Raw genomic sequence first — 12,500 nt, forward strand, 5'->3', positions numbered from 1 at the left:
AATATCAAATAAATCTCACAACCAGCATTGCTGTATTTCACCACGACTTGCTAGTGTGCACTGAGGGCTTACATCTGTAGTGCCATTTTTTTCCATGGTTAATATTGACCCAATATCTGCACTGTATACTTACACTAAATATTTGAAGTGTGCAAGTAGGTGGTTTGAGATACAGCATAACGCTAGACTTAGCCTGTTCAAGGCCACCATGTTGTGTGTTGTTCAGGCCAGGTAAATCATCACTTCCCAATGCCCTTGGACTAAATATTGAGCGTTTTTGTTGTAGATAGATAGATACTTTATTGATCCCCAGGGGAAATTCAAGAAATTGTGTTGTCTTTGTCTATGTCTGTGTGAAGCACTTTGAGTGGCCATTGTGCTATTACTTACTTACTTACTAGGCCATAATCAGCACCATGGCACTGTAGCGGATGTGTATGTTGTCTGTATAGGGCACAGAGGCTTCATGAGTCAGGCCTCCTCTCCTCTCCTCTCCTCTCCTCTCCTGTCCTCTGATCTGTCTACAGACTACAGGGAGTGCAGTGCAGCATTGGCCTGAGTGTCTCCTCTTCTCTCCTCTCCTCTGGGAGGGACCAGAGGTCAGAGGTCAAGCCACTCATCAGATACAACAAGAGCCCACAAGTGAACACACTCACATACTCAGCCACCGGGGTCTGTCAGCGTGTCTGTATGTATATGTGAGTGTGCGTGTGTGTGTGTGTGTGTGTGTGTGTGTGTGTGTGTGTGTGTGTGTGTGTGTGTGCATGTATGTGTGTGTGTGTGTGTGTGTGTGTGTGTGTGTGTGTGTGTGTGTGTGTGCATGTATGTGTGAATGGTTGTGTGTATGTGTGTATGTGTGTGTGTTTGTGTGTCTGTGTGTGTGTGTGTGTGTGTGTGTGTGTGTGTGTGTGTGTGTGTGTGTGTGTGTGTATGTGTGTGTGTGTGTGTGTGTGTGTCTGTGTGTGTGTGTGTGTATGTGTGTGTGTGTGTGTCCAGGGCAGCTGGAGTTGCATGTGCTGTCCGAGGTGGCAGTGACAGCAGCTGCCCTCTTTGTTGAACTTCATGCCCAGAACCTGATGAACAGTCAAGAGGTCACTCTCTCTGTCCACAAACACAGATGTCCATGCACATCACACACACACACACACACACACACACACACATACACACACGCAGACACACACGCACACCCTTATGAAGGTCAAGCCCAAATATCCTTTGGGTTCAGGAGGAGGCAAGAAAAGCTGGTGAGCTGTGATGTGTGTCCAGTGGAAAAGGGATGGCTGCCCTCCACACAACCCTTAGCCCCTTCGGCCCCACAGCCTTTACACAGGACCTAGCACCTATTGACATTTCGCCGCAGTGGATTGTGGGTAATGTAGTTCAGACCCAGGGGTCATTGGAAGGGCACATAAAGGGCATGAACCACAGAGCAGTGGGTATGTGCTCCAACCAATAAGTATAAATAACAATAGCACTGTGTGTGTTCAGTCAAAAGTGAAGCTACAGTAAGAACTAAAATAAAATAGCAAAAAATAACCAATTATGGTCACTTTTGGGCAGACCTGGATTATTTTCTGTGTACTATGCCTGCTTTAGTTCCATGTAGCACTTACTGCACAGACTCTGGCTCCATTGCCAATATGGAGAACAATGTTGTCAAGGCTTTAATTCATAATCATCATGGCTGTCACCGTGCCATCAGGCTCTTCATTGAGTTCTTCTGTTCTTACATGGCTGGCCTGTGATTGACATATAAGTACAATGTCGACACTGTGGTCTAATAAGAACAACTTCCACAAGTTCGGAGTAGAACCTACAAACAACTAGCACTATGATAATTTCTTTGATTTTCTATCTGGGTCTAAATATATCTCCAAGCTATAATGCCAAACACTGCAGTTACACAGACTCTATTAGGGTGAAGTCCTAGTTTTAACAGACCATAATAACCAGAGTAACCTAAACACTAGTGTCATTGCTTGTCTTCCTATAATAGGCTGCCATTCCCTTTCTCATTTCCATTCCCATATAGTACGGTCTGCAGCAGCAGTCTACAGCCACACAAGCAGTCTACTTGCTGCAGCTACGGCAGAGTCTAAAAACACTCGGAAGTACAAGTGCTTTGATTCCTGGCAGTTGGACACACATCAGTGTGTGTGTGTGTGTGTGTGTGTGTGTGTGTGTGTGTGTGTGTGTGTGTGTGTGTGTGTGTGTGTGTGTGTGTGTGTGTGTGTGTGTGTGCTTGGCTCTGAGATCAAAGTCCCGGCGGAGTGTTTCTGCTGGACAACACTCCCCTTGGGACACAAGATGAGGGTGAATCACCACGGTGGTGACGGCCTAATGGGTGTTTAAGGTGGAGGAGCTGAACTAAGACTGTGGCAGCTATGATATGGGCTGTCAACTCTCTTGACACAGACATACCACACACACACAGTAACACACATACACATACATGAGCACACATATAAACACACATGCACACACACCATATGTATACGCATGTATGCTATATGCATTCATGTACAAACAGCCATATACACACACACACACACACACGCACACACCCACACACACACACAGTAGAGCCTCTGCTGCTTAGAGACATCAATCATCTTCTCTCCACGGTGCTGAGACGCAGTCAGTCTCCCACCGGCGCAGCCCCATTAGGTAAAATGGCTGCCACCCTCTTCTTCCTCCTCCTCCTCCCCACCAAACAACAACAGCAGCAGTAGCAGCAGAAGCTCTTGCAGCACTACGGTAAGAGTCCAGCAGCACAGGGGGGCTGCGGGCCTCTCTCCTCCACATCCTGAGTAGCTTCACTGGGCAACCGAGACCAGCAGTGCATGTGTGTGATCAGCGTTTTCCTCCCTCTCCCTCTCTCCATTCCCCCCCCTCTCTCTCTCTCTCTCTCTCTCTCTCTCTCTCTCTCTCTCTCTCCCTCTCTCTCTCCCTCTCTCCATTCCCCTCTCTCTCTCTCTCTCTCTCTCTCTCTCTCTCTCTCTCTTTTTCTTGCCTGGTCCCTGCCAGCAGTGTTTTAATAAGTCCCCAAAAACAAAAGAGGAAGCTTTGCAAATCACGCTTTGAAAGCTCTTGTACACTTGTGCGGGCATCGCGGAAATATTCTTCTTTTTTTTTTTCTCTGCAGTGGGGTTTCTGTTGTTGTTGTTGTTGTTGTTGTGGCTACTGCTGCTGTTGATGAGGACCGCAAATAAGCACAACCAGCAATTTGCACTGAGCTGGCTATGTAGAAGCAAACGCTGGGGGAAGGATGCAGTTTCATGAGACGCAGAGCTCTACACGCTTTTATCAGCTAGTTTGGGGGCCTGATGTTGTGTTGTGTTTGTGTGTATGTCGCGTGTTTTATGTTGGGAACAGCTAGTTGAAGTGAGACTGTACAGAGTGTTGTATTTTTCCATAAATTACAAGTTCCTGCAACTGACTCAACAGCTCACTGACTGATTACACTGCTGTATGGGTTGCATGTCACATATGGCATGTTATGATGTTATGCTATATGTTGTATATTGTCTTACAGTGCTCATGCTATGTTTGTGAGATATATTTCTATTATATTGTGCAGACACAAACATTGGACGGGGACATTGAACCCATTTTGTCCCATTTTGTCCCAACAGTCATTTCTATCTGAGATATTTGTATTGTGTCAACTGCTGTTGGACACCATATTGACTGTTTCTCATCGCACAGACAATGAGGGTGCAGGTGTGAAAAAACACAAACACACACACACACACACACACACACACACACACACACACACACACACACACACCTGCTTCTACTTATCTCTGAGAGCACATCACTGAGCGTGCTCAGACAAAAGAGAAACGGGGGTAAAAAAACTCATCAGCGGCAGAGCTTGCCCGGGAGCAGAATGAGACTCTTTTTTTGAGGGGAAATCTGCATTTAAATGAGTTCGGACACCTCGCTCCGTTCTCCTCGTCCACCGCTTCCCACCGCGGCTTCTGCTGCTGCCGCCGCCGGTCTTTTCTCTCGGGGGTAAATTAGCGGCGGTGTGCAGTGTGCCGTTGTGAGTCCCAGCATTCATTTTAGCCTCGAGGGGGGGGTGGGGGGGGGCAGTGATGCACTGCAATTCTCTGCTGGATCCTACTGTGTGCACAGGTTTGTGTGTGTCTGAGTCAGACAAGGAAGGAGAGAGTTGGGTGATGTGTGTGTGTGTGTGTGTGTGTGTGTGTGTGTGTGTGTGTGGGACGTCACTAAGATTGAAAGACAGGGGGGCTTAGCCCCCAGGGTTGTAGGTAATGCGCAAAAACTTTCCATCACATCTTAAAAGGGCTATTTTCAGTGCAATTTTACAATTAAGCTCTTATCTTGGTCATTGTAAGAGCCATCTATATATGAAGAGTGTGGTTCCAAAACGCCATATCCTCCATTGTAATGCATTTTCATTCATATGTTTTTTTTATTTTGTTTTCCTGAAATGCTCAATTAAATAGCATAACTTGTATATATATACAATTTATAGTGTTTTGGAAAAGAGCTCTTCATATGCTAAGCTATATCGTTTTCAAGACAGTATAGGCTACACATATCTGGGAAAATATGATGTGATCATGCTTGTCAGCCTTATTTTGGGCTGCTATTACATTAGAATTTCAGCCCAAAGTTGGATACCATGTAGATATGTGCTGCAATTTCACCTATCTAATATATCTATATACATATAAGTTCTGCAGTTTATTCTGATATATGATTTGCCATGTGTTGAGTTAAGAGTTTGTGAGATATGGATGGAGATGGATGAAGCACTGTGTGCAGAATGGAAATATGATGGAAATTTCATGTATATCCTTTCGCTTTTCTCACAAACCGTTTATCACAGCACTTAGCCACTAATATTATTGGAAAGCTCAGGTTCCGCTCTTTCATGTGGCATCTGTGTGAGTTATGTGTGATAAGTACTCCGCGGGCAATTCAACAGAGAATAATGGGTGTGAATTTGGACGCATAATATTACTATAATTTTTTAGGGGTCTTTTGATAATCTAGGCTTCAGCCTCCCCAAAAATAGGCCTAACGACGCCCTGTGTGTGTGTCATAGAGAATTAGAGACAGAGAGAGGAAGGGGACAGAGAGAGGAAGGCTCAGATATCTATAGATTTATATACAGTATCTGTAGCTGATTGATTGATTGATTTTATTTGACCACTTAAATATAAACCATGAAACAGTACTCTGTGTCATACATTAAAATACATAAATAGTCAGGGATGACACAATAAAGCCCAAAGGCTTATTTCCATTGTGGTGCCTAAGTTAAAGATAATGATTTCTATAGAAATACACTATTTATATGTGGGTAGGAACACTTCTGGCAATGATCTGTACAAAAAGAAACACACACACACATACACACACACACAAACACACCCCTGTCTGACATGGTCCCAGGTACTTTAGGCAAACTAAGTGCACACGTTTGAAGTAAGGAGCAGTGGCATATCCACTAGCCAGAGCACTGCAGGTTGCATTCAAATTTCTGCCAAGAACTTGAAGTCTGTTAATTGCCTCAATCTGTGTGTTCTTTACTGTGACAGTGGACTGATTAGCCGTTTAGACGGAGACGCAACCCCGGTCGTCTTCAAAACTCTACACTCTGGAAGGAGTCTTCAGATTTGTGCGTCTTCAAGCCCCGATGGCGGGGTCGCCGTGTAAACGAAAGGCACTTATGATAAAATATTTTGTCGTCTTCCTTCGCAATCGTTCTCGTATAAACGGCCCCTGAAAGGACTGAGAGGCAGTGAAAGTGGTGTCCGTAGACATGTAGTCTCTTTTTCTATGAAGCATCCGACTCTCAATTTGAAATGGTGAACATGGACATGTCAAGCTGTCACACTGTCACACGTGGATGAATACTTTGGGAATTACTGAGATCTTGTGACTTAATTGCTGCTAACCACACAGCTCCCATATTAGTTAAACGCTTCATCTCTCACTGAAAGCTGTCTGATATGTTTACATTGCATAGACATCCCTCATTATGGTGATGGGCTTAGAGACATGTCTGGTATTACAGATCATAGAGTGGGCCTCTCATCGCCTCACTGTGTAATTACATAGTATGAAAGAGAGCATCTTCACAGCCGCCTTTCACTGCTATCAGAGAAGCCACTGGCAGGCTTTGTGTTATCCAAAAAACACTAAATCATTTATTTTACTGGCATTGTTTTGCTCTAAACTGATGAGAAAAACAATATTTTCCAGAGACTAGCAGTGGACTGTAATGTGGAGCTAACAATTGCTTAGAAATGTCCCCAATAATTCTTCATAATTGTTCTTTGAAACTGCACCATAGAGAGGGGGAAATACCAAGGAGTTTCACAAGGAGTGCACATAATGGAGTGTTTGAAATTAGTTTTACAGGCTTCCCAGGGTTCTCTCTGTGTGTGTGTGTGTGTGTGTGTGTGTGTGTGTGTGTGGACGGCGGGAGCAGGGCAATGGGAGTACATGAGGGGAGAAGACTCACCACAGTCTGGTGGTTGACCTGAATCACCTCATCCCCAGCGTGGATCTTCTTACACTGGTCAGCAGGAGACTGGAGGAGAGAGAGAGAGAGAGAGAGAGAGAGAGAGAGAGAGGGAGGCAGAGAAAGGATGAAAGTGAGCATGTATTGATTGCCGTGTGTTAACTCAAAGGCAGACATGTGAGCATGGAATCTCCCCAGTCTGTGGTCTGTATGATCTATATGGCTAAAGAGAGCACCTCCAGCCAAACAGGAATTAAAGGATCTGTGTGGTTGGTGTTCCTATTGGATTCTGATGTAGAGAATGTGTACATGTATGTGTTTGCTTGTTTGTGTATCTGTGTGTGTGTGTGTGTGAGTGTGTGTGTGTGTGTGTGTGTGTGTGTGTGTGTGTGTGTGTGTGTGTGTGTGTGTGTGTGTGTGTGTGTGTTTGTGTCTGATTGTGTTCATTAAAAAATTCCGTTCCTGTTCTGTCATGCATTAGTCATAATTAGTGAGAATAGAAAAAGTTAGTTGAAATAGAAAAAAAATGTGAAACAGAAAAGTATCTATTGATGTTAACGTCGACCTCAATTTAATATTAGCCAAATAAATCCTTAATATCAATTTCTCCTTTCTGCATGTAATATGCATAATCCATGATGTGGGGCTTTAGAACCTCTACCGATGCTACTCTGACTAAACTCATCTTTCACTCCCCTTCTCACCCTGTCCGACGGCAATACGCTCGGTCTCCTAGGTAACTGCAAGGTTGCATGGCGACGGAAGGCAGTAGCCTCATAACCAATGAGGGGGGTCAACGTGCCTGCCTCAGGGGGGTTAGACCACAAGGTTAGTGAGTGTGCACAGTGGGCCTTCCTCCGTTCAGTGCTGGAGATGTGCTCATGAGAAACACAAGCAGACAGGGGCCTGTCACGACCACCGGCTGCCCTCACGTTAAGGTCAGCGTCGTTCAAGCATGATGATGCCACAGCCATCCAGCGGTCAATCACTGGTAATAGTGTAACTTCCATAATTCACCATAATCTGTCTACAAGGAAGTTTAATACTTCAAAGAGCTAGGATTAGCATTCATATCAACATACAGTCAAGTGGGTTCTGAGAACATTGTACACCTTGGTCATGTTAAACTTTCAATAAATTGTTAAATTCTTATAAAACTTGATTTTTACTCTTTGCCTGACGCAATCTGGGATTATTTTGTGACAAATTCAGTCTTAAAATACAAAAGAAAGGGACCTGAAAACAAAACCTGTAAAACTGAATGGGTTTGTGTTGACAGAACTAGAGCAGGGACCTTTAGATGAACCCTGAATTGAATAGCCCCAGTAATGGCCATCCAGCACCTGAAGCTTGTTCTCTGCTTCTTCTGTTTCTTTATTTGGTTTCTAATGAAAACGATGCCTCTGGAAACAACCTCAGCATTGTCTAAAAAGGTCCACAATTATGGCTGAGGAGTATATGAGCTTGGTCTCTCAGAGTAGAGACGGACTCTCTCATTCTATCCTATCTCTGACCACAGGCCCTGCTGGTGGCCAGCTAGCACGGCTAATCTCCACAGCGACACTGAGACAATGCACACAATGAGGAGGAATAAATAGCTCAGCAGTGCTAATATCCGCTGCTCGCTCCTCAGGCAGAATGGACAAGAGTGGACCCACCACCTCCACTACTGTCACCCACGCCACCACACGGGCAAGTGCAGTGCAGGTCAGGAGGATGTACGCGTGAAACACACACACACACACACTCCACGTGAAACACACACACACACACTCCATGTGAAACACACACACACACACACACACACACACACACACACACACACACAAACACACACAAACACACACAGACATGATTAGATTGTCTTCCTGAGGTGACAGGTCCCTGAGATGAAGCTGACAGCTCCTCCAGAGCCGGGCGTCGTGGCAACCCCCCCTCCGTATCCCATGGCTTCTCATGAGCGATGGCACTGAGCCGGCCGTCTGGCCGCACTGTGCCAGTCCCATTATAATGCCCACGCATTAATCGCACGGTGCCTGTTGGCAGCGCACCCGCTCCTCCATAGCCTGGCGCTGGCTCTGTCTGAGAGGTGCCAGCCAGCCAGCCAGCCAGCCTGCCCACGGAGTGTGCCATCACCCCACCCTGCCATCTCCCAGCTGGCCCACCGAGAAGGCTGTGGGGGCTGAGAGGAGGTGTGTGTGTGTGTGTGTGTGTGTGTGTGTGTGTGTGTGTGTGTGCTCTCTTCTATGCATATGTGTGTGCTTCTATGCATGTGTGTTTGGGTGTGTGTGTGTGTGTGTGTGCGGGAGGGGGTGCATCTTTGTGTGTGTGTGTGTGTGTGTGTGTGTGTGTGTGTGTGTGTGTGTCTGTGTTCTCCAAGTATTCTGAGAGATCATGGTGTGGACTTTGCAGCAGGCGTCTCACATAAGACGATGTGTTAAATGGTCTAAGGGCTTTGCCCGGTTGATGTAGCCTTGGACCTGCAGACAAATCTCTCTCTGACTAATGCTTCTGTGGTGCTGGTCCTGTGAGCTCCATATGGTGTTAAAGAGCACCACATGTTAGTCACATAACTCACAATTCACCACCCACACACCTCAAAACAAACACACATCAGACCCCCGAAGAGTTTCATGAAACCACTAACAGGCCCGACATCAGTTCACTATGAGTGAGAAAGTGTGTTTCACTAGGTATCCGCTTACTGTAGAAGTGTCATGAAATGTTTAGCCCAAATAGTATAGGCATTAAATAGTGACAATAATTAGGGGGAAGATACAGGTAGGTTGGAAGCACTACGCCAGAGTGCATAATGCTACAGAAAGCAGACAGATTGATATTAGCTCTTAATATTTATCGACTCCTGCCAAACCACCTTCATAAACAGGTCAAACATACTATGAGACCCACAACGAACTGCCCTTGTAAGAAAAGCACAAGGCGTTCATAGGAAAAAGTATGTTTCTTTGGTTAATGCAGCTTCAATCTTTATTCCAATAAAAAGCAATCACGGAAGCACGTGGGACGTGGGACGTATTCCGGGCACCAATCCTAATGAGTGAACCCAGAGCTTCTCAAACTTTTGTCCTACATCTTGTTCCAAAGTCCCTCCTACACTCCTAAATGTAAATGAATCAGTCTTTCAAAGCAAACAGGTCTGGCCACATAATGCTGTTCTGTATGATAATTAAATCTCCACCTTGACTGGGATGGCTCTCAGTGGTCTACCTCCCAAACCCAATTTACAATTGTTTGGTTACATTCACACCACAAGTTGCTTCCTGGCCCTGCATGAGGCCATAGCATGGACCTTTGAGTGTTATATGGACAAAGATTGTTAAGGCGGAGCAAGATACTTCGTCGTAGTTCATGTCTATGGGCGCGAAATGGGGATCGAATCCTGTCTGCATAAAGAGGCATGTCGATGACGTATTGATGAGCGTACGTTGCAAACGGCCAACAGCAGCGGCATAAATAACCGGCGCACACCTGATATAAAGTCGATTTTCTCCAGACTGGAATGCTCAAAAATGCTAAAAAATGTACCTGAAATGTTCAGAAGGGTTTGAGGATCATGAAAACGTGCCCGAAATTCACATTCCTAACTCTATAGAACCAAGACAGCATATGTGGTAAAATTCTGAGCTATGCCCATAGACTTCAATGGAGCAGTCGCTGCCTCTGCTCTGCATAAAGGGGGATTTTGACCCCTCCTCGTGCGATCCGGGTTCCCGGAAGTGGCTCCTGATGAAATATCTTGCTCCGCCTTAACAATCTTTGATATGGATAAGATCACGTGGGACATAATGTAACATATGGTGTTCTTAAGGGCCGCTCACACCAGGAACGATAACTATAACGATAACTCTAACCATTACGATAAAAGCGTCCACACTGATCAACGATAAGCAAAGTCTCTCCTTGTGTTGATGAATGTGATGGCAAAAATGTGATGGGTTCCGATTGGCTTTTCATCGTTCTCAAAATTGCTCTGAAAGTGATCCCCAACGAAATCATTCTTCATGTCGTTATCGTTAAAGTTTATGTGTGAACGTCTTCATTCATATTAACGAGAACAATATTTTTTTATAGTTATCGCTATAGTTATCGTTCTTGGTGTGAATGGCCCTTTAGACAGGGTAAACTGTAAATCCTTAAACCCTGAACTGGGTGGCTACCTCATGCCTATTAACTATGGAGTAACTGAGGGAGTATGTTATCATATGAAGGGTCTCTAAACATACAGATGAGGAATCAAGGATGAGGTATGGTTTCATTAAAACATGAAACAACATATAGATATATACTGTACATAATAAACATTGACTGCCTAATTTACAAAGTTGCGTATAATGTGTCATTTGCAGGATTTTGTTTGTCTTAGTGGATGTGATTTAGAGACATTTGGAAGGTTCCAGAAGCTGGGGCATGGGGGCAGCTGGCTGGGTAATGATGAAATGAGCATTCCAAAAGTGGCATCCCATCATGCTCAGCGTGACCCGACGCTCCGTCAGTAAACAGCCTCGCCTGAGGAGGTCGGGCCACATCGGCCAGTCACATCACAGCACATTACACACGCCAGACGGACACAGCACTTTCGACAGTGACTCGGCTTCAGTGTGACGCACACACACACACACACTCATGGACACACAGACACATACACACAGACACACACATACACTCATGGACACACACAGTCACACACACACACACACACACACACACACACACACACACACACATACACAAATACAAAACACACACATCATACACACACCCATACACACACAAACACACACACACAAACGCACCAACAGACAGAGGTGCACAAACACATTCATACAGTACATACACTTAGCCTCATGATATCTTTGTCTCATCTTTTGACCTCCTAAGTGTCTCAAATAAAGAGGGCACATGATGAGATAATCAGAAACCAACAGCCATGACTCCTAAATCTATAGGTCACTTATACACACATTAGCGCACACACGGACACACACACACAGACACAAACAACACATATTAGGCAGTTGAGTTGGTGTTGAGTTGTGTTGCTGCGCCATGTGTTGGTTTGTCACATGCAAAAGCAGGGCAACTATGAATGTTTTATGAGCACAACACAACACACTCTCACACACACACACACACACCCACACACACATAGGCATGCATGTGCACCCACATACACATTTACAATTGCATGCATATACACGCACACACACACACACACACTCACACACACACACACACGCGCACACGCACGCACACACACACAGGCAAACTCATGTTTTATGAGTGAGCTGTGGTAAATGTTTCCTCTTGTAGCCCTGCTGGGCCAACTCTGCCAGAAGAAGGAGAGTGAACACAAGCACTTACGTTTTCTGTGGTCCCTGTGATCACATGTAGCCCGTCGTACGTCGACTTGATGTACATCCCCTAAAACAGACACACACACACACACCAAACTTTGATTATTCTTTTGTTTTAATTGGATCCATGTCTGCATCCACATTATAAATACATTTTAGTGATTCCATTCCAAAAAATATACAGGGCTCCAGAGTGCGACCAATTTGGTCGCATATGCGACCTAATTTTTCAAAAGTGCGACTAAAAAAAATCGGAGGTCGCACCGGTGCGATCAGCTATTCGAGAGAGGAAAACGTGTCCGCATTGAAACTCTCTACCTTTGGTTCAATAACAGACACATATTTGGCCAATATCGTGGTTTAAACAAATCACAGATAGAGAAGGGCGGGACCTCCCATCTGATTGGCCGTGGCCCGGTGCCTGTGTGTAAATTTGAAAATGCGTGTGCTGCAGAGAGAGAGATAGAGAGAGCGAAAGAGAGAGAGGTCAGTGACCCGTCAGATAAACAGTGTGAATGTAGTTGTATATGTGCATTACAGTGTGGTCACATAGGCCGAGATAAATGTACCCTCTCCCCACTGCCTTTCGGCGGCTGGCAGCAGCAAACCGATCA

The 12,500-nt window shown here is 45.2% G+C and overlaps 1 protein-coding gene across 1 annotated transcript in view; it reads right to left on the reverse strand.

The window, feature by feature from the left end:
• Positions 1-12,500, reverse strand: part of LOC143133158 (connector enhancer of kinase suppressor of ras 2-like) — a 103,498-nt gene that overhangs the window by 39,000 nt on the left and 51,998 nt on the right. The window contains exons 7-8 of the mRNA XM_076292929.1: positions 11,894-11,953; positions 6,512-6,580 (exon numbers count right to left, since the gene is read on the reverse strand). Of these exons, the coding sequence (XP_076149044.1) occupies positions 6,512-6,580; positions 11,894-11,953 (129 nt within the window). The remainder of the gene's footprint in view (positions 1-6,511; positions 6,581-11,893; positions 11,954-12,500) is intronic.

Source organism: Alosa pseudoharengus, unplaced genomic scaffold (assembly GCF_046254945.1).
Source record: "Alosa pseudoharengus isolate Yale_2024_CS ecotype anadromous, Long Island Sound unplaced genomic scaffold, YU_APseudo_1.1 YU_APseudo_1.1_scf_19, whole genome shotgun sequence".
NCBI classification, from domain to species: domain Eukaryota; kingdom Metazoa; phylum Chordata; class Actinopteri; order Clupeiformes; family Clupeidae; genus Alosa; species Alosa pseudoharengus.